We start from the raw sequence: 22788 nt of genomic DNA, 5'->3' as shown, positions 1-22788 counted from the left end.
ACAAACAATGCTGATATGAACATAGCTGAGCAAATGCCCTTGTGGTATGATTGAGCATTCCTTGGGTATATGCCCAAGAGTGCTACAGCTGGGTCTTGGGGGAGATGGATTCCCAGTTTTCTAAGGAAGCGCCATATTGATTTCCAAAGTGGCTGTACAAGCTTGCATTCCCACCAGCAGTGGAGGAGAGTTCCCCTTGCTTCACATCCTGTCCAGCATAAGCTGTCTTCTGTGTTTTTGATCTTAGCCACTCTGACAGGTGTAAGGTGGTATCTCAGAGTCATTTTGATTTGCATTTCCCGGATAATTAGGGATGTTGAGCAATTCCTTAAATGTCTTTCAGCCATTTGAACTTCCTCTGTGGAGAATTCTCTGTTTAGTTCTATAGCCCATTTCTTAATTGGACTGTTGGGCGTTTTGAGGTCTAATTTCTTGAGTTTTTTTATATATTCTGGATATCAGCCCTCTCTCTGTCAGATGTGGGGTTGGTGAAGACCTTTTCCCATTCTGTAGGCTCTCGCTTTGTCTTGTTGACCGTGTCCTTTGCTCTGCAAAAGCTTCTTAGTTTCAACAGGTTCCATTGATTGATTGTTCCCCTCAGTGTCTGTGCTACTGTTGTTATATTTAGAAAGTGATCTCCAGTGCCAATGCATTCAAGAGTACTTCCTACTTTGTCTTCTATCAGGTTCAGAGTAACTGGATTTATGTTCCAAAGGGCTTTTTATAAAAAATGCCAAGGGATGAGGCAAAAAGACCTCCCCGTGCTAGATACAACCATCTGTAGACTCTTCCAAACACCTGATACTAAGGCCTGTAGCCCAATCATCCTCTTATGCAGTCCTGCTGGGTAAAGCCACTAGGAAACCTTGGTGGACTCCAATAGACCATGTGAGTTCCAGGGACTGAACTTAAGTCTTCAGACTTGGTGGCAAGTGCCTTTACCTACTGAGCCCATTGCTTGGCCTTGTAGAATTTATTTTAGCAAGCTTTCTTTTCTGTAGTAGACTATGATTTCTTGATGTTTATCATTCTAGAAAATTCCATGAATAACATTTTACAAATATTCCTTTCTTCTAGAAGCAGTCTGTGCTGGTGGAGCTGCAGGGCCATCAAGGCTCAGTGACAGCAGTAGAGTTCTGTCCCTGGCAAGCAAACATCCTCATCTCTGTGTCTGAAGACAGAAGCTTTAAGGTGGGCAGCAGTGGCTTGTGGTGTTAGGGACACTGTGGACGTAGGGATGCTATGGGACATATCTGCCTGCTGCTGTTGGATTGCTATTGCTGTGAAAGTTTTTTTCTTGTAATACAAATATGATGGAGCTGGAGAAAAGATGGCCTGGTGGTTAAGAATACTGCTGTTCCTGCAGAGGGTCAGGACTCTGTTCCCAGCACCCACACAGTGGCTCACAACTGTCTGGAATTCTAGTTCCAGGGTATCCAATGCCTTATTCTGTCCTCCATGGACACTGCATATATGTGGTACCCATACACACATGCAAGCAAAGCACTCACACACAGAAATAAAAATGAATATAATTTAAAGCACATACCCGAGGAGGCTGTTTTCTCACCCACGCAGAAGTGGAGTTTTGATGTTCTGGTAGGTCTGGGATACTCCTTGGTGCATTTCTTGGGTCTCCAGCATTTGAACTGTCCCAACTTTTCTTACATCTAAATCTAGAGGGGGCAATGTATATCTGCAGTGTTTCCTAATGACTAACAGCTGAGGATCCAGGGTCCTCAATGAGAGGATTCAATCACAACTAAACTGAGCTTCAGAAAAAATAAAGCAAAATGCAGGTTCACTTATGAGCAGCCCCGTTAGCTAGTGTTACCATGGTTTTACTAACAAAGGGTAGACATTTATCATTGTCCTAAAAGAAAAGCTGAGAGTCACACATGTGTATCAAATCACAGAAGCTGTGAGAATTTATACTACGGTCATTTTAAATCATGCCTATCTCATGAGACCCAGTGGGTCCTGACGTCCTCTGGGAGTCGGCAGCTGTTGGGACAGAAATCCAAGTTGCCATACTTGGATAACTATGTTGAGCTTCAATTTTATACTTCAAATAGACAAAATGGGGCCTCTTGTCTCACTGGTGGTCATGAGAATGAAGAGGGTTGATATTTTGGAATGTCCCTGGAGGTGTGCCCACCATAGAAGGGATAGTGGGTATAGACAGCAAACACAAGTGTCTGTCATGGTTAGAATGCAGTCCTCCGGGTAAGCAACCTCCACAACTGGGCCATAGACCCAGGGACATGCTGACATTCTTCACTGAGCTACTAATTGGAGAATTGATTATATGTCCAGGAATTGATGTCTCTTAGGTATGTCTTCATCTTCCCAAATCCATAGGTAGTCATCTTGGGAAGACTCAGGATGTTTTCATTATTCTGAAGTCTTGGGTTTTAACAATGCAGTGATTCACTATGTGAATTTTCATTCTTTAATTATTATTTATACAGATTAATTTTTAATTGCTTAAAATTTAGTTCATGGTTTAGCAACATAGCAACATTTTATGTCTCTTAAAGAAATATCTTTTCATTTAAAGGTCTGGGACTATTGTGTGGGATCCTTGATATATAGCTCATCCATTTTAACAGGTAAATCAAAGACCCTTCTACATTCTAGCTGGGTAGGCTGTGTGAACAAACCCTCCAAGTGTGTCTGTCACTCCAGAGACAGAGGTGTGACAGTCGGAATCACCAGCTTCCTCTATGTAGCTGTCAATTCTCATCCTTCTGTATACAGTGGGTGAGCTTCACAGTTACTGTCTCCGAGGAATTTTACCTTTCACAGGCATGCACATGTGTGCATGCACACGTGCTCAAGACAGGGCCCCTGCTGTCCTGAGGAGAGGCCCAGAGCTGGAAAAGTGTGGAGGGACACCAGAACTGGATAACATATCAGCCATTGGTGAGGCTGGAGACAGCTGTCCATCCTACGGATTCTAGAATAATTGTTGCTTTCATCAGATGGTCTCTGGTGGGCAATGGAGTCAACACATTATTATGTAGAGGAGTGACCAGTTCCTATGGGCTGGCTCTCCTGGAACCTGGGGTATTGTGTGTGAGCCAGGGGAGCATTTCTCCTGGGGCCCTGTGTTTCCACCTTGCATCTCATGGGTTGCTTCTGGAGTTCTTCCCATGTTCTGCCATGTGTGCACAGTGTTCTGGGAGAGCAGGGTGGCTGATGTTAGGGGTCTTTCCTTTCCTTTGAGATGCCTCATGAAAATGCCACTCAAGGAAAACACAGGTGCTTTGGTATTCTGCTAGAGTTACTACTGTATTTTTCCAAGATTGAGCATTTTTAGGTCAGTTACCCACATGTAGAATATTGTGTTCTGACAGCCTGGAGTTTTTCACCAAGCTTGTCCATGAAGCACATTTTCTGGAAGTTTGTTGGATTTTCCTGAAGCAATCTTGTGGAACAATTTGATTGAGGAACACAATTGCAGACTGTGCTATAGACTCACCATGAATGTCACTTATAGCTTAATTGGGACGTACAGTGTTTCCCAACCTCTGTTTATCTAGTTCTTCCAAATTCTTGATATTTTGACTATATTTTAAGTAAAATTAAAATTTAGAGAGTTCTTTTATTTTTTTTTGTAAGACACCCATTTAACTGCTTGAAAAATTTATCACTAAATCTATGTTTTCATTGTTTTTGGCCTACAGGAACTGCTCTGCTCTGTTTAAAATGCTACCTGAGCTATATATATGTCCTTCCTCCAGGCAGTTGCTTTGGACTTGCTCAGTGTTGGCAGATGGGATGGGACTAACCAGGATCTACCACCATTATTTTTTGTTTGTTTGTTTTTAATCTATCTATCTATCTATCTATCTATCTATCTATCTATCTATCTATCTACCTACCTACCTACCTACCTACCTACCTACCTATCTAATTTCCTGGCTGCAATATACCCACCATTCTTATTTGGGACAACATTAATTTTTTCCTCTTGCCCATGAATGCTTCCAAATTTCTATTCACTTATAATTTTTACCTCCTGGTATCAAGATTCAGAATAGTGCTAAGTCACCTAGAAGAAGCACTGTCCATACTGAATGTCCTTTGTCCCCTCTCAGGTTACCCTCTCCTGAGTTTGCTTATCAGTGAAGAAAACCGACAGCTGGTCACTGGCAGTGCCGATGGCCAGGTGAGAGCCCTTTGAAGTTCTAGCTGAGTCTCAGACATATGGAACATGAACATGTGCAAGGTCTCTTTTCTGTCATCACCTGTGGTGTTCTAGGCTTTGTCCATTGTGCATCTCAGCACTGTGGTGGGGATGGGAGGACTTTGATCTGCAGAGTGACCTTGATATACATGTTTTAACAATGTATATTATACAGTATTTGAATGTAGCAAAAGTTAGAACCACTTTTTCAGCCACTAGCATCAGATGATTTTAAAACTGAAGATACTTACTTAAAAATGTAGTATAAACACTTTAGGTTTATTTTATAAAGGTACTGTTGATATACCTATGATGAAGTTGTACACTGGGAAGCTAAGATAGTTTATTTTCCTTTTTCTCAAGCTCAACTGTCATTATCCTGTGTGTTAGGGCCCATAACATGGTAGAAGTACTTGTGGTTCAAAGTCTGTAGCATGTGCTCTGTAGGTGCTAGTGATCTTGGGACCCCATAGCTGTCTCTGTATGACAGTGAATCATAGCCATGTCTGACCTAAGATTCTGGACAAACTTCCCCCGTAAGTACCTGCTTGGAAGCTGTGCAGCTTTCAAGGAGGGGCTGAAAGCAACATTCAGGATAGTCCAGGTGTCTAGGAGAACCCAGGAGTATATCTGATGCAGCTCATCTGCTCTGCCCCCCATTCCTTCTTGAAAGTATCACTTCTTGAAAGAGATTGGTGTCTACATATTTTGCTTTTGTAGCTGTGGATCTTTAGTTTGATGGAGAGACATCACTACCACCGTGTGGCACATGTGGACCTAAGGAAGAAGAGTGAGACTTTCTCCACCCGAAGAATGATGGCTGGGCAGGACAGTCGGCCAGGTGTGCTTCTTGTGCTCTTCAGGCCTCCTGAATGGACACAGCACTCAAGGGCACACGTCAGCGTCTCCATTGGATAGGGTGGGAAGGAAAACAAGGGAAGTCTCTGATTTTGGAAAAGCTTTGGGGTCCTGACTTCTGATGCCACCATGCCCCATAGGTTCTGTTCCCCGGGCTGGAGGCTGGCTCAGAGTGCTGTGTGGAGTACAGGGTCTCAGGGAATGGGAGAACACAAACCCTTGGGTTTTCGTCAAAGCAGGAGCTCAAGAGGGCAGGCCCTGCAGCTTCTGAACAGTGCATCTGAGCAAACTAGTGCACTGTCTCCGGGGTGCTGCCTCCCTGTTTGCATTTCAATGCTGACCCATCTTCTCCTTCAGGCCTCAGATCCTGTCTTCCTTACCTACTCCCTAAAGCCCCCCCTTACCAGCTCTGCTGTCCAAAATTGCACCCACTTGTCCATATCTGCCTCTTCCGTACCTCCACTCACCTCTTGTAGGTCCCCGAAGGAGCTGGCACTTACTTGAGGAGTGATGACGTCTTTTTTTCAGTGATGCTGAGAGCTGTTATGGGTGTGTGTATTAGTTTCCTTGACACTCTTCCTGCCCGATAGATTTGTTCTTATGGATATTTCCTCCCTTCCTTCGTTTATAGTTTTTGTATGGCTTTAAATGATTTGTTTTTGTTTTAAATTAGGTCAGAAGTTACTGCCCTACCAGTGTATCTCTTTTTTCACAAATATATTAAGCCATGATTTTTGTTATTATTTATTTTATAAACAGTTGCTCATTCTTTACTACAGTTTAGATCTATGTTAGGAATGGTGACATTAACCTCTTGGCACTGACAGTCTCTTTTCCCCATCCCCCATCCCTTATAGTCTCAATCTAGGCTTCCCTTTTGATTTTTAGCTTTATTTTTCTTAGTCTTCAAAGTCTAAATGCTTTTCTGACTTATGATTCATTCTGTTAACTGATTGCTAAGCACCTTTGCTTCTTAGGTAATCAATAACTCTGTTCCCTAGAAGACAGTCAGTGCCACTCCAGACCTGAGGTGGATAAAAGGGAAGAGGCTGAAGCAACATTCCCTGTCCTGAGCCTGGCACACTGTGACCTCAGCCTGCAGGATTCCCAGTGTGGAGTGTACGTATGATGAGCAGGGCCCAAGCTGTAGTCACTAACTTTCTTAAGTGAGCCCAAAGTTCGGTTTTCTGAATGGTTGAAGTAAACACCAAGTCTTGTGTCTCTCATTACTGACTGTAAGTGTTCCTAAAATTGCATATTTTAAGTCTTAGATTTAGTAAATTTTGCTAGTTTTATTCAAGTCTTGTTAGCAAAAGGAATTAGATAACTTTTCTAACCAAATATAGAACCTCTGTAGTAGACCTTTCCTTGGATTGTGACATGACAGTCTTAGCTCACACTCTTTCCTCCCAGGTGTTCCATGTTAAAATCGATCCCTAGTGAATTTTACTCATTTATTTCTGAACATTATAAATTCTTGGGAATACAAGGAAGCATTGTCTAAGAGCTTGCCTTTCCCCCTGAGACAGCTCAGCACCTTTAGCATCTGTGAATTCAGCTCTAGATGGGGGAGGTTGCTTGCAAATGAAGAGAGCTCATTAACTTTCTGGGCCTTGGGAATAGAGCACTCCCTCTTGTCCAAGTCACACTGGCAAAATAGAGGCAGGAGGAGGGCTGGTTCCTGCACTGGAGTCACAGGACTTCCTGTGTCCTACCTCAGAGTACTGGGAATTCCTGCAGGCAAAGCCAGGGTCACACTAATGAATCCTGTTCACCATGATTTGTTAGGTGATGTGGAAAGTGCTGGGTTGTGTAGTGTGGATCTCAGGAGGGGTGCTTGCTGACTGCTGTAGTGAGAGAGTTTACAAATGATCTACTGTTCGGGATAAAGTGAAGGAACAGGAAGTTCAACCAATACAAACAGACTCATGTTTGCTTTCTGATGAACTCTGCCACTGTGGACCAGATAGCTGCTCTCTGAGCTTACTTTTATTTTCACGAAAGTAACTGGCAGCATCTTCAGATACAAGGACCATGGTGACATTGTGCTGCTGAAGGGCCAGCTTTCAGCAGGTCAAAGAAACTGCAAAGGAGTGATGTGTTGGTGGAGCTGTACACACAGGAGACTTTTCTGAGGGCCAAAGCTTAACTCTTCATTTTATTTTTATTTCTGCTGCTTGTTCCTACTCTGTTCTTTTTTTGTTTTGTTCTTCTACCCTGATGTTCTCCTCCTCCATCTTCCCTGATGTTCTCCATCTTCTCTAATGTTCTCCCCCTCCATCTTCCCTGATGTTCTCCCCCTCCATCTTCCCTGATGTTCTCCCCCTCCATCTTCCCTGATGTCCTCCTCCTCCATCTTCCCTGATGTCCTCCCCCTCCATCTTCCCTGATGTCCTCCCCCTCCATCTTCCCTGATGTTCTCCTCCATCTTCCCTGATGTTCCATTCTACATCTTTCCTTCTACCTTTATTAATTTTTCTTATCCCTTTTACCTTATACCTCCTTAGACAAAAATTTCTATGTAAGAAAAGGTTACCTCACAACCACAAGTTGCATATTTTCCAAAAATAAATTAAAATCTTTGCACAGGAAGAAATTACATGATGATCACAAGTTACATGTTTTTCTTAGATGCCCACAAGTAGTTAAACAGTTTTTATATTAATTTCCCACTATAACATCTTCACCCCACATCAATTATTCTTTTAAAATTGATTAGCAAAGCTTTTTAAGCAAGCCAAATGTTGCAAGCCAAGTATTGCTGGGTCCTAACAACTCCCTCATGGGAGGGGGTAAGAAAGCTTGGTGTCAATGACACAGACACCGGGAGTCAGGTGAAAGGCCAACAGACTCAGTTATTCAGTAATGGGGAAAGCCTTATATACCCTCCTCCCAGCACCCAGGCTGTGTCCTCATCCAGTGACATTGAGTGGTCACCCCTCATTGGTTGGGCATGATCAGGACCTCTGACAGTGCCTGTTGCTAGGCCCTCAGGCAGACTCCAGGTTGGCTCATAAGCAATTATGTTATGTACATGCCTTGGCAACTGATTTGAGCCTTATTTCCTGCAGCCAAGTCTATTTCTAGTTCCTTCTGTACCAGCACATAGCTGTTTGCAGTTTCAGTGTAGCCGATTTCTATTTTATTTCTTCTACTCTAGAGATACTTTAAACAAGTGGTCAGCTAACCATCTATTTTTCTTTACACACAGTAGGGTCATTTAATTTCCTTTCACAACTTTGTGTTTTCAAGGTACATACCAGGGTCTGTGATTAATTCTGTAAGTTACATGACCAAGGAACTCAGACCTAACCTTGAGTGTAGGGACATAATTGATTTTTTTGATCATCAGCCTGTTTTTCCATGGGCAGAATTCATGGGTCTATAATATATGAAACTTCCTTGTTCTTATTTTCAACTCTTGCAAATCTCACATCTAACAAAGGGGAAGGTAACTTCTAACCTATGTTTGCCTTTTTTTGTATCTCTTATTGGAACAATTGGGAGAATAACCTAAACCATTTCCCTAATCATCTTTACTGCCCTAACCACCTGTATCTTTTAGGCTAACTTCAGAAAGTCCAATTAAATCATCAGTCTAACTACACTGTTCTTATAAAAATCATCTTCATTGTGAACTGCAAGTAAATTGCCCAGCAAGGATTGGGATTTTTCCATGAAACAATCACACTATACTAGATTCAGTGGGATCCTTTCACATAGAAATCACACCATGCCAAATAAAGCAGAAACAGGACAGCAGCAAGCAGGAGGAAGCACAGCAGAAGCAAGGGGCATTCTGGGAACAATCCTCCCAGGGCTCTGCCTCTCCGGATGGACCCAGAGTAGCTTTGCTCTCCACTGGGCTGTATTCTGTAAGCTCCATTTCTGCCTGCAGCTCCTCTGACATGGCCACTGGCAACATTGATCTGAGCACATGCCTAGATCCTCCACAAGATTGTTAGGCTTCTGGATGACTTAGCCAGCAACTGCTTTGGCAAACGCAGGAAAAAATACAAACCACAGTGGTCAGAATTGAGCTTGTCCATGCTCTGACCCTTGGGGATACTTGTTTCAAATAGACAGGAGCGGCTGCCTTGAAACTCAGCACCCGATTCCCAAGTATAATTAAGGGATAAGTGACTAGCTGAAGTGTTGGTGGAGACAGCTTTTGCCTTAGTCACACAGGTGTGCGTCCATCCCCACCAAATGGAGGAACAGGAATGCTGGGGATGTTGTGGCACTAACCTGAAGGAAGACTGTTTGTTTCTTCCTAAGGTTAGATTTTCTTCTGAGTGCACCAAATACCTGTGGATTGGAAGCTCAACGGCTTTGTTCATATTTAACCTGGCAAGTGTTGAATTGGAAGCTGCTTTACATTTCAAGGGTGAGATCTTGAATTCAGTGATCTTTGATGTTAGTCTCTTGTAACTTGGTTTTCTTAAAAAAGATAGATGAGAAGTAAAAGTTTGGGGTAGAAAGCCCGACCATTTGAATTTGAGGATAAGTTTATCAGTAACCACACGTAGCACCTGCTCAGCGTGGAATCTGAAGGACATAGCTTTAGTTCTGCTCTTCTGGAACATTCAGCACTTCCATCTCTGAGGCTTCTGTGGAGCCCTCCCCCTCTCCTTGTGTGTCAGGACTCTGTAAACCCTCCTTCATTCAACTGTGTCAGGCTCCTGTGAACCTTTCCTTCTGTCTTTGTGTTGGGGGCCTATGAGGCTCTCCTTGCCCTCCATTTGTCAGGCACCTAGACAGCTGCATGTATTAGGCGTGTCCCACAGGTTCCCTCCCACAGGCTCCCTCCCACAGGCTCTTTTCCTCACAGGTTCATCTGTCAGTCCTGCTGGCAATTCACTCTAAATACTTGGCGTTGGCCTAGACCACCTGCAAGAGGAGCTGTGGACTCTTGACCAGCTGACTGTGTGAAAAAGAACCTGTCTCTTTCCACATTGTATCCCCAACTGTGTACTGTAGCTAGAGTTTTCCTGGTCCTGCCTGGCCCACGGTCAGGACAAATCTCTCTCACCCACCAGTCCTGCAGCTGCTCAGACCCAACCAAATAAACACACAGAGACTTATATTATTTACAAACCGCATGGCCATGGCAGGCTTCTTGCTAACTGTCCTTATATCTTAAATTAAACCATTTTTACTAATCTATAAGTTGCCACGTGGCTCATGGCTTATCAGTATCTTAACATCTGCTTCTCATCATGGTGGCTGGCAGCATCTCTCTGACTCAGCCTTCCTGTTCCCAGAATTCTCTTCTGTGCTTTTCCCACCTATGGCTACTGGCCAATCAGCATTTTATTTATACAGAGTGATATCCACAGCAGTGTACATCTTACAGTCGAAGAGCACTAATTGTAGGACTTATAACTAGACTGAACAAATGAGTCAGCTACTTATTTACATTTGTCAACCTCTCAAATATTTATTTTGATGAAAATCAAGAATTTCAGAGCCTGAGTGTCCAAATTGCTGGGTCCTGTGCCGTGATGCGTGGTGAGGCCGTGAGCCCCAAGGTGAGTGGTGAAACTTGTGCTGTAGGCAGATCTGTCCAATGTATTTCTCTGTGCTCTGTTGTGTACCTCTTCACTAACAGTCTTGGTGATATTGCATGTGTGAAATTATGACTTATTGCACATGGGTATCCTCTGTACATGTGAAACAGATCTGTCAAAGCTGTGTTTATGACTGGAGGGATGGGACATACCCACAGGCCCCTAGTCCAGTCATGCTGCTAATCTTTTAAGTGTCCCATAGGCATTTTGCATACTTTCATCTATGTTTGGAAATAAGATTGCCATATTGGAAATCAGCCTGGCTGCTCTGCTGAGCTTTCAGAAGTGCCCTGGTGCTGGAAGGATGCTTTCCGTGCTGGCAAGGTACAGTCTTTTTGCATATCACATTGTATGTAGGTACTTACCTATTGGTTGCATTTTAGATCTTTTTCATGTGAAGAAATATAGGTAAACCTTGAAAACTCTCATCCATACTAATGATCTATGAAAGAACTAATTTTTTATGTCATGATTTTATTTTGCTCAAACCTAAATGGTTCATAGTTTAACATAAAATGCTAGTTTATTTCAAGTAGAATGTAAATTATAAAATAGCACTTTCATTAAAGTATGTCAATATTTTTCTCATGAAGATAAGGACCTTGGTAATTTTAATTTCCAAATATTGTAAATCTATATTTGCATGAGTTAATCTTACATTGTCCTTAAGATGTATGTTGCATTGAAACAGGTCCATCATATCATTGTTTGCTCTCACAATGTGATTGGTTTTATTTTAGCTCCTGTGTCCTGCCAACTTCTCCACTGTATTTTGGAATTATTAAGGAAAATTTTGATAAACCTGCTAATACCAAGAAACATGGTTAGTGTAACACACTCTGAAACACACACACAGATGTAGCCATCTCCCCTCACAGTCAGAATTGCTGACTCACTTTGTGAATATAACACACTCTGAAACACACACACAGATGTAGCCATCTCCCCCCACAGTCAGAATTACTGAGACACTTTGTGAGTTTACATTTGCCAAAAGATAAATTCAGTGCTGCTGCTTCTGTCTCTTAGATTTATTACACATTATCTTCTGTTGGGAATGTGGGCCACACTTCTCCCCTGAGTTTGGCATAGTTCACAGGAACTCAAGTGCATGTCTCAATACTGATGTGATTTTTGGAGGACTTAGAGTGGTACCTGTGATAGACACTGGGTAGTTGCACAATGTGTTATTGCATCAATCATACTTCAGTGTGTGTTTCTGAAACATCTAGCCAAAATCACATCCTGTCACAACTAGAAATTCCCCTCAGTGGAATTCCTGACAGGTTGAGTCTGTGTGCTGTGGTCCATTCCTGTGTGTTCTTCCAACAGGGACCCTGTACTGGACTGTAGTCCAAATGCATTACTATTAGCTGGGCATAGTGCCACATGCCTTTACTCCCATAACTTGGAAGGTAGAGGCTTTTGAATCTCTGTGAGTTCAAGGCCAGCCTGCTGTACAAAGCAAGTTTCAGGACATCCAGGACTTTTACACAGAGAAACCTATCTCAAAAACAAACAAACAAACAAACAAATGAAAAAGAAACAAAAGAAATACACAGTATTACACAAAGTATGGTTTAGTATAGTTTGCATTATTTTCTTGTACCTTTCATCTCCTTGATGAAGTTTTGGCTTTTTTTCCTTGGCTTGACTTCTGTATAGAGCCTTTTCATTTCATTAGGTCAGAAGGTCATTTTGTTAGAATTTTCCTGGTTAGGGAGACTGGGTTCTTTTTTTATGGGACAGTGAAATTGGCATGTTAAATGTTTTCTGCTTCTTTTACATCATGTCATATAGCTGTGAGGAGTGTCATAGAGGACCAGCCCTTGGTTTTCCACGCTAAAATCAGATCATCTGGCTATACATCGGCACCACAGTAAGTTACCAGCCATCATGTCTCTTGCGTCAGTGGCAGAATTGATCTGCAAGAATACCATGGGGTTTAGTGTGCACACTAATGTGTCTTGGAGGTTTCCACCATGAACAGGGTGGGCAGGGACCTAAATAGGATTATAATGTGAGCCAGAGCCCAGAGTACCACAGTTACCATAAGGGTAGCAGCTGTGCAGTTACTGTTTGTTAAATGCCTATTGGTTGTTGATCTCTGCTCAGCTCCTTGTGTTATTGTCAAATCATAAGGTTGGCTGTGGTGAGTGAGAAGCTGGTGGGGTAGAAAAGTGGGGAAAGGTGGTACATGACAGTGAGGTAGCTCACCATGGCCTGACTACACACCTTCAACTGTTTTGGGGCCATTTCCTCTGAAATTGGTGCCCCGCCTCTCCCCTTCTCTCTTCCTCTCCCCTTCTTTCCTTCCCCCTCTTTCCCCCTCCCTCTCTTACTCATAAATACAGCTTACTGAGCTCATATGTATGTTTTCAGAGCTGGCTATTAGGATTGTGTAACCCATCAGTGAGTTCATTTTGGACCATAGACCCTTGATTAGAATAAATTTGTTGCCATGTCATGGTATTAAAACTCAGGCTGTTTAAAATCTGAAGCAGCAAGTCTAATGGTGAGGTTACTTATAGACCAGAAAACACAAAGTATCATGGGAGAAACCACCACAAAGCCTTGAGGTTTCCCAGCCCTTCAAGAGTTTCAGATTTCTTAAAGGCAAACTTATTTTTCTTTACAGTGTGTAGTCACACTACCCTCTTATCTCAAAGCTAGACCTCATGTGAGTCTTTAACACAGTAGTCAAATTTGCCCCAGGCTCAGGAGCCCCACGGGCTCCCTGCGCTTAGAGCATGTGACAAGGTGTGGGGTCTACCATCCCCGTTGGTGCTCTCACCTCACCTTCGCTCCTGTCCTCTCACTCTTACCTTGGCCGTCCTCTGTGCAGCTGGAGCCCTGCGCCCCTCACCCTTCCCATCTCATGCTTTTTCTCTCCCAGTGGCAACAACTGTGGATGCTGTTTTACTTGTCTGTCTGTGCTCGGGGCAGCACTTGACTCCTTAAACTCTCAAGTGAGACACCCATGAACAGATGTAGGTAGACAGGAGGGACAGATGGGGAGAGAGATGGGGGGAAGGAGGGAAAGAAAGATGAACAGACAGAAGGCTAAGTTAGTCACAGGTGTGTCCCAACTGTGTCCCACTGTGTCCCAGTGTGTCCCACTGACCACATAAGTTCCAGGATAACTATGAGTACAGCCAACACAAAACCGTAAATCTACTGAAAACAAGAAGGGATTTTTGTGTGTTGAGTTTAGAATTGCATAGTATAGTTTTGAGCATGAACTTCATAGATGACAATGTGGCCCAGAGAAGATACCCCTGAATAAATGATGGCTGATGGATGGATTGGATGGATTGGAAATTCATGCATTGAAGAAACAATGCTGCATTTTAATCTGTGAGGTTAAGTATGGATTCTGAGGATCCACACTGGATGATGTTGGAGGCTGGTGGTCCTGATACTGCCCTTTGATCAAGAAGCATTAGGTAGGGTCACCAAAGAGGAGGTGTGTAGCAGTGTGACATCTCTGAGTCAGGGTGAGTGACTGGTTTTGGACTCAAGAGAAACAAAAGCACCTGAAAAAATCATGTAAGTTTGTATATGTTTAATTTTTCTCTGTAAAATGTAAATATCTTAAGAAATTTAGAATCCTAATTGTTGAGAGTGATATACACCTATGTATATATTTTCCTTCCAGTGTAACTATGTTTTCACCAAAGACTAACATCAAGCGTAATAGCAAAAGAACTTCAAAATTCAAGAACAATTACAAATGGTATGTAATTGGGTGTATGTATTAAGTAAATTTGAAGCAACTTAGAAACACTCTTAAAATGCTTTCTTCATTTTAAACAGATATATGACCATATATGCATAGATATGAATACAAATATGTCATTGATATGCATCCTTCAAAATCAAATATGGTTATCTCATTTTAGTAAACCTTTGGATATTCTGCCCTTTTTATTATGTTGCTAGTTTTGAAATAGTGAGTTTTTGCTACAAGAAAAATGCAGTTGTAGGAAAGTACTGTGTGTGTTGGCTGACCACCCCTGAGAAGCATTTCAGGTCTCGGTGGTGACAGAGGGGCAGTTGCAGAGCCAATGTTGCATCTTAGTGGCCATCACTGGTACATTGAGCTGGAATGCTGCAAACATAGCCTGAATGTACAAAGAGTTTGGGGCCTTGGGCTTGCCCCAGGCTGAACTTTATATGATACATGATGGACATATATGATGAAAAAGAATTATGGGCTGCCTAACTTAACTAACTCATCTTTATGTACCCCACATCTACATTTGAACAGTGACTATTTTTACCGAAATGCTTACTGGAACATCTAGTGTTTGTGATTGACTTTGATCAGTTGCACCTATTACTGAGGCTTAGTGTGATGCCTTAACACTATGTACAGTGCTCCTTGATGAGACTGGCTGGCTTTTATCTACTACTCCTGATCTCTAGAGTCATCACTATTCTATGTCTAGGTCAACTTAAAAAAAATTTTTTTTAATGCTTACATATATGAGCGAGAACATACAGTATTTGAGGTTCTGGAGCTGGAGAATTTTACTTAATATCTTACAGTTCCCATGTAGTTTGCCTCAAATGGAAGAATGTTATTATTTTATGGCTGGATTTCCTTTTTGAATTTATTTTACTTTTACTGATGTGTCTGTGAGTGCATGTAGGTGTCCACAGAGGCCAGCAGAGGGCGTCAGACCCATGCCATTGAAGTTACTGGCCAACATGTGCTATCTAATGTGGGCATCAGAAATGGAGACTGGGTCCTGGAAGAACAGCAAGTGTTCTTAACTGCTGAGCTATCTTTCTAGCCCATGTCTGAGTACTTTTTCATGGTGTATATAGACCACATTTGTTTCTAGTCACATATTGATGGGCACCTAGGTTGATTCTGTATCTTAGCTGTAGTGAACAGTGCCCCAGTGAACATGGACAAACAGGTATCTCTTTGGCAATGATTTTATTTCCTTTGAGTCTGTACTCATGAGTAAGACTGATCAGATGGTAGTTTTAATTTTAGTTTTTTTGAGGCATCATCATACTAATTCACATATCCTCTAACAATGGATTAAGGGTTTCTTTATCTTCACATCTTTACCAGCACTTATTTATTTTATGTTTTTTGGGTAGTAGTCTTGGTGGAGTGACATTGTAACTTACTACCAAGTTGTATTTACCTGTTGTCAGGACACTGAGTTTTTATGTACTTATTGGTCAGTTGCATTCTGTTGGGAAGAGTATATTCAAAGCATTTCCTATGGGTTTTTGATATTATGGGTATGATTTTAACCATGCATATTGACATATTTTTAAAGAATTATTATTGATTTTTCTCTTAGTTCTCCTGTCAATTTCCACTAGTCTCCACATCAGAAGGTGAACATATACCTATAGCATGAGGTGTCTGACTCAATAGAGTACTTGGTGTTCCCAGTGATACTGGGTCTCAAGGGTGACCTGAACCTTAGTGCTCTTCATACTACACACAAACCCACAAACATACATGTTTTGAAAAGACAGAATACATACCTGTTTATGGAGTGTGATTCATGATTGTGGATGTAAGAGTTTATATGGATTTTTAGCTTTAATCATATAAAAGGATATATCTAAGTAGAGGGGAATATACTTAATTTCTAGTTTATTTCTAATCTCCCCTGAACTTCTCTCTTGGTTTTCACTGTGACCTTCCTTAAAGTAAGGAGTACTCTTTGGAGAATTTCCTACCCAGAAGTCTCAGCAGGCAGGTTGCTGTGGCCCAGGAGCCTGTTGCTGTGCGCTGTCTGCAGTACTCAGGTAAGCCTGTACCTGCAGCTGGGTTCTGCCCACTGTCCTGGGGTGAATTTGTTTTTGAAGATACTAGCTGTATTGGTCAGGGTTCTCTAGAGGAACAGACCTGATAGAATGAAAATATATATGGGATCTGAGTCTCTTACAGACTGTAGTCCAGCTAGTCAAACAATGTCAGTCCATGAATCGGGATGTCTCAGCTGGTCTTTAGGCTGTGTTGGAATCCAGAAGAAGTAGGTTCTAATACCAGTGAAGGAATGCCTCAGCAGCAGGGTAGATGAACTTGGCAGCAACAGTGAAGGGCAAGCAGGCAAAGAGCAAGAGCTTCCTTCTTCTTATTGTTTTGTGCAGGTTGCCACCAGGTGTGACCTAGATTTAGGGTGGATCTTCTGACCTCAACTGATCCAGATTTAGGGTGGGTCTTCCTACCTCAAATGATGCAATCAAGAACTCCCCCAGGGTGTGACCAGCTGCTTGGGTTTTAGTTAATTCCAGGTGTAGTCAAGTTGATAATCAAGATAAGTCATCACATGGGTACTGATGCTCCTAAGCGTGGTTTGGGTCTCCAGTGAAGTGAGGCTTCAGTTGCATTTGATGAGGGCTATCACAGGGCACTTCTGTCCTTCAGTAATGCCAGGATGGCACACACATATTTTACATGATGACCCCTTCACACAGGAGCCTGGCAAGATGGCTTTTCATAGACAGAAGCTAGAGATATGACCACAGGGGCATCACAAGGTGGTCTTGACACTGTCCTGTGAGTTGTGTTTCTTCCTCAGCTGGACCATGTCTCACAGGAAAGAGCAGTGCTTGACCTCCCCAGGTGCTGCCATGTTCTCAAGTGTGTCTTCCCTACCTTCCTCCTAAAGCTCTTTTATGGGCTCTCACATAGAGATAGTGAGAGTGTTTGAAAGGAGTGAAAAGTGGTGCTTGTGAGTGCCTACAGCTGGTGAGGGTGTCCTCACCTTTTTCAGAATGGTTTTGGTGGGCCATCTAAAGGTTGTCACAGTTATCACTCTGGATAAAGGAACTCTACTTTTCAGATAATTCTAGACAAACATCTTTTGACGACTGAATGTGCAGTGCTGTCAGTGGGCATCTTTTGATATTTACTGTGCTTACTTTTATGAAGGTGCTCATTTGGTGAAGGTCTCCAACTTTGACTATCGTGAAAGTGCTCTTGAGCAGCCCTGCAGCCTGGGGCTCAGCCCTGACCCTTTTGCTTATCTTCTGTGAGTGGAAGGCTGCAATGGCCCCAGATACAGCTGCTCCCTGGGGTTCTGATGAGGTGTTGGTTCATGGCCTGACAAACCCTTGGGAAGCCTTGTTATATGTTGTTTCAGATTCTTCACTACCTGATAAATGACTAATTATCATAATGTTCTCCACTCTGTCAACTGATCACTGGGATTCCCATGTTATTATTTTATTGAGCTGTTGATTTCTTTTTTTAAACAGGGGATGGACAGCGGTTGGCCTGTGGCTTAGCTAACCACCTTTCCCTGGTCTTTGATGCTAGCCTTTCTGCAACACCTACTGCTTTTTCAGGTATCCTTAATCTTGAGGGATGGGACATGAGGGAGGGTGAATCTTGAGGGCTGTCTTGTCAGCAGCAGACTAAGCTACACATTTCTATACACAATGGCTCATAGGTGGGCTTGGGCTTCTGGAACAGGTTATTGCAAGCTACCAAACCAGGTGGAGCCTGTGTCCTTCCCAATGCATATGTTCTGTAAGACAAAGCAGCAAGTTATGGCCAGGACCTTCGTGGGCAAAAGCCACAGCCTTTGAATGGTTTTGGGCGGTGAAGGAAGTTCACTCTCTGGTTTTGGGCGGTGAAGGAAGTTCACTCTTACAGAGATGAAATATGACTAATTTAATAAAAATTTTCATTGAAGTGTATTTTGAAATTTAGTAGGGTTTGTAATGGATGTTTTAATACATTAAGCAGTTCAATACCATTTAAAAATAAGAGTTAATGTGCTAAATTCCTAACTGATATATACTTTTCCTAGTTTTACAGCCAAGAATTCTTAGCTCTTTTTTAGGATCCTAGAGCTGCCTGTTTAGAAACTTACACTTGTTAGGTATTTTTACTGAATACAAATGTACACAAAATATCTTTTGCCTCATGTTCATCTGCCTTGCATACTCAGTTGGATAGCAGTGGACAGTCTAGAGGTGTGAGATGGTAGTGTGGCCAGAACCATGTAAGGCCATGTTACATCAGAGATATACTGTGGCCCATGTATATTGGGCCCCTGACTTAGCTTGAAGAGTCTAGTCTGCACTGGGGTCCTTCCAGCATCTAGGGTGGTTTGAAAGAAAAGGGGATGTGCCCTCAGTAGGTCCATAGGCATCCATGCTGATCTTATCCCGGGAGTGGGAGTGGGGAATACCAGTCCCTAACCTTCTGTGATGTGTTGAAGGACCAGACTGTAGTTCTCTATATAGAGTATCTCTATACAATCCTGCTTTGTTCATTGCTTATGCTGGCTTTAAGATTCAAATTGGTGCACTCCAGGTAGACAGCTGATGCTGTGATGAGTGGAAGATGGAGGACGAGAGTATTCTAGTGTTGAGTGTGACATCAACTTCTTGAGAAACCTGAACTCTGGTGAAATTGTCCCACCTGCTCCTTCTCTGTGTGATCCCATGCAGCCTCTGCACCTGTGGGTAGGGGTTGAGGTGGATCTAAACATCCTTGTTTTCATCTGAGGAGTGTGAGGGTGTTACTACATAGAAGTCAGGAGGTAAAATGTGCAGGGCAGGTATCAAACAATATAATGTCAGGTGAGGGTGCTCAGATGTGCCCTGCCTTCATGGCAGATGTGAACCAAGGCCATTTTTGAGGCACTATGGCTCTCAGATGCGATTTCTACTCAGTGACAATATCACAGGTTCTCTCTGCTGGTGTTGTCACAGCATCATTTCCCTGTTGCTTTTGGTTGTTAACAGGCCTGGTGAATGCTTGCAGATTTTGCTACTGTTGTTGCTTGTTTTTGAATTAGTTATTTAAGAATTTTGTAAAAAATATTGATCTTATTCACCCCCCCCCAACTCTTCCCAGACCCACCCCTTCCTTACCCACCAAACTTTGTGTCATTTTTTTTTTAACCCATCAATTCCAATTTATGTTGTGCCTAAACTTTTGTATGTCTGGCCTTCCACTGGAGTTTGGATGACCTACCAGGATGCACCCTTAAAGAAAACTGACTCTCCCTCTCCTAGCAGCTATCAGTTGTCAATAGCTCTTCATGCTTACCTATCCTCTCCATATTGGGACTTTGTCTGGCGTTAGCTTGCACAAGTCTTTTATGCATGATGTCACATCTGCCATGAGTTTATAGGTCAAGTGCCCTGCTATGTCTGGAAAACACTTTTCCTTGTGTCATCTACCATCTCTGGCTCTACAGCTTTTCTGTTCCTTCTGAAATGACTCCTGAGCCTTGGAACAAGGGAGTTTGAAACAAATGTGCCATTCAGAGTTGATCATTTCACGGTCTCTTATTTGTCTTTGCACCTTTACCTGTTGTAGGTCTCTGTGTCAGTCATCACCCCTTAAAGAAAGAAGTGAATGTGATGACAGTTGAAAGGTGCACTAATCTAAGGACACAGGATAGGTCATAGGTCATTACGAGTCAGTTTAACACCGTGGCCATTTATCACAACAATGAAACTATGTTCTCCCCCAGAACCTATGACCTGTGTAGCCACAGATTGTTAGGCCTTATATTGGTGCCAGGTATGGGTTTCATTTTGTGGATGGGCCTTAAATTCAATCAGGAAGTAGTTAGTTTATCCCATGATATCCATGCCACTGTTGCGCCAGTCAGTGGGCATGTCCTGTCAGACCCATCATCACTGTAACTTTCCAAATTTATAGCCAGATAGGATTTATGATTACTTCTCCCTTGGTAGCATACATAGCACCTCCCAGTACTATGAGAACTAGCCAGCATGGGAGAAACTTCCAGGTGTATACCCAATTGATTTCTTTATATTCTGTGTCTCAAGTATGTGGTATCTTTATCAGTAGGGTCTTATCATCAATTTCTGGATGGTAATCAAGAACATTGGCAATGGCCTGGAATGTTTGGGGGTCTATGGGACGCCAGTGGCCAACAACTCCCAAAGTGGTAGCCGTTTTGGACATTGGGCCTTTTGTTTATGGTATCTAGTAAGGGCTTGTCACTTCCTTACAGAGTAATTCCATTTAAATTCTTCTTTTATGTGTATGTATACATCTTAAGAAGATACTACAACAGTAATCTTCCATGTGTTTTTTCAAAAGCTCTGTAGTATCATTTATTCCTCATATTCCCTCCTCTACTCTTCTTTCCAACCCCACCCCATTAACCTCCCCTTTCCATTACTGCCTTCATATCTTTACCTCCTTATATCACTTCATTCTATCTCTTTATATTCTTCATATCTTTACCTCTTTATATCACTTCATTCTATCTCTTTATATCCTTCATATCTTCACCTCCTTATATCACTTCATTCTATCTCTTTATATTCTTCATATCTTCACCTCCTTATATCACTTCATTCTATCTCTTTATATTCTTCATATCTTCACCTCCTTATATTACTTCATTCTATCTCTTTATATCCTTCATATCTTTACTTCTTTATATCACTTCATTCTATCTCTTTATATTCTTCATATCTTCACCTCCTTATATCACTTCATTCTATCTCTTCATATTCTTCATATCTTTACTTCTTTATATCACTTCATTCTATCTCTTTATATTCTTCATATCTTTACCTCCTTATATCACTTCATTCTATCTCTGCTCTTGGAAAGCTCCACACCATGGCCCCTGACTAATTTCATGCCCTCCATCTGTATTCCAGAGGAAACAATATATCTAAAGAGTCAGAGTATCTACAAATTAGAGGAAACGTGGAACATTTGTCTTTCTGGGCCCGGGTCACCTCACTCAGGATGGTTGTTTCCATCCTCATCTTTTTACCTGTGGATTTCATAATCTCATTTTTCTTAACAAATGAATAATATTCTATTGTATAGACATTGATGGACACCTAAGCTATTATGAATAGAGCAATGTTGAACATGGGTGAGCAGGTGTATATATAGTAGGATACAGAGTCCTTTCGGTACAGAATGTTATGGCTGGATCATGTGGTAGATTAATTTCTAGCTTTTTGAGCAACTTCCACACAGATTTTCATGGTGCCCCCACTTTGCACTCCTATGAGCAGTGATAGGTGTTCTTTGGGCATTGGACAGATCCTTCTCACTTTTGTGAAAAATGCTGGGATTGGACACAAGAGGGCAGCAAAGTCATTTGACATAATTTTCCTGCTTGATGACTTTTTTGCTGTTTTGAGGTCCTATTTCAGAGTGACATCCTACCTACAATTCTCTTCTGGCTTTCCATTTTATTCTGGGGGTTTTCTGGCCATGTGCTCTGGTGATACTGATTCACTGACTTTCAATTTCAGCGTGCAGTTCATGTGCTGAGACCAGCCTGGGTGGGAGGTTCCTGTTAGCTAGATTCTTGTCAGAGTTGTGGTTCCTTACTCTGCAGTTCTCACCACACAGCACTCTGGGGTGAAATGTGATGGTTTAGCAAGTCTTGGGTCACTGATACCCCGGTGCATGCCTGACTCTGGGCAGCCTCCAGCTCCCCTGTCTTCCGGTTTCCACTAGTTCTCCCAGGGGAGTGCTACTGATGTTTTCTCTAAGCCTCTGCTTCTGTGAATCCTCAGGTTCTTGGGTTTCTCAGAATACTAGCAGCTATGTTTTCAAGTTTGCCTTGTAGAGACTGTAAGGGCAAAGATGGGGTTAGGAGACGGCATGCTCCTTGTTAGAAAGAGACTGGAGTAGGGACTGCCTAACTGAAAGCATGAATGGGCACTGAATGGCAGTCTCATCTACCTGTGGCTTCCTAGCCGGTGCTGTCCACAGGTGTGCCGGCACCTGTGAGTTCCTAGCCAGTGCTGTTCACAGGTGTGCTAGCACCTGTGGGTTCCTAGCCAGTGCTGTCCACAGGTGTGCTAGCACCTGTGGGTTCCTAGCCAGTGCTGTCCACAGGTGTGCTAGCACCTGTGGGTTCCTAGCCAGTGCTGTTCACAGGTGTGCTTGCACCTGTGAGTTCCTAGCAGGTGCTGTCCACAAGTGTGCCGGCACCTGTGTAAACCAGCAGCTATTGGCCAGAGCAAACGATGCAAGTATTTTCAAGCATCTTCAGTGAAGTCTTCTGTTTTTTTCTTTTTAAAACCAAAAGAAAAGGCTCTTTTAAATACTAGTAGAGCACCGTATGGTCCACAGATCTCTGTACTCTGCTTTAGAACACTGCTTCTTATACTGTTGCATTAGAACTCCCCCCAGCCTGGACACACACAATCAGA

General features: G+C 42.5%; 1 protein-coding gene across 11 annotated transcripts in view; it reads left to right on the top strand.

Moving 5' to 3' along the window:
- Wdr27 (WD repeat domain 27) overlaps window positions 1-22788 on the top strand; it is a 129521-nt gene that overhangs the window by 26069 nt on the left and 80664 nt on the right. For 10 of the 11 annotated variants that reach the window (XR_004943181.1, XR_004943179.1, XR_004943180.1 and 7 more), the window contains 13 exons: window positions 1078-1191; window positions 2561-2612; window positions 4104-4174; window positions 4913-5033; window positions 6052-6169; window positions 9334-9437; window positions 10511-10581; window positions 10823-10944; window positions 11361-11443; window positions 12421-12499; window positions 14279-14356; window positions 16307-16404; window positions 17860-17949. Coding sequence is in view for 5 of the 11 variants with exons in the window: in XM_036168766.1 (XP_036024659.1) it covers window positions 1078-1191; window positions 2561-2612; window positions 4104-4174; window positions 4913-5033; window positions 6052-6169; window positions 9334-9437; window positions 10511-10581; window positions 10823-10944; window positions 11361-11443; window positions 12421-12499; window positions 14279-14356; window positions 16307-16404; window positions 17860-17949 (1201 nt within the window). In the remaining 6 variants the exon portion in view is untranslated. The remainder of the gene's footprint in view (window positions 1-1077; window positions 1192-2560; window positions 2613-4103; window positions 4175-4912; window positions 5034-6051; window positions 6170-9333; window positions 9438-10510; window positions 10582-10822; window positions 10945-11360; window positions 11444-12420; window positions 12500-14278; window positions 14357-16306; window positions 16405-17859; window positions 17950-22788) is intronic. The other variant, XR_004943182.1, reaches the window with a different exon arrangement.

The sequence above is a fragment of the Onychomys torridus genome, chromosome 19 (genome assembly GCF_903995425.1).
Source record: "Onychomys torridus chromosome 19, mOncTor1.1, whole genome shotgun sequence".
Classification (NCBI taxonomy): Eukaryota; Metazoa; Chordata; class Mammalia; order Rodentia; family Cricetidae; genus Onychomys; species Onychomys torridus.
The sequence above is the reverse complement of the archived record's forward strand: the minus strand, read 5'-3'. Positions and strand labels throughout refer to the sequence as shown.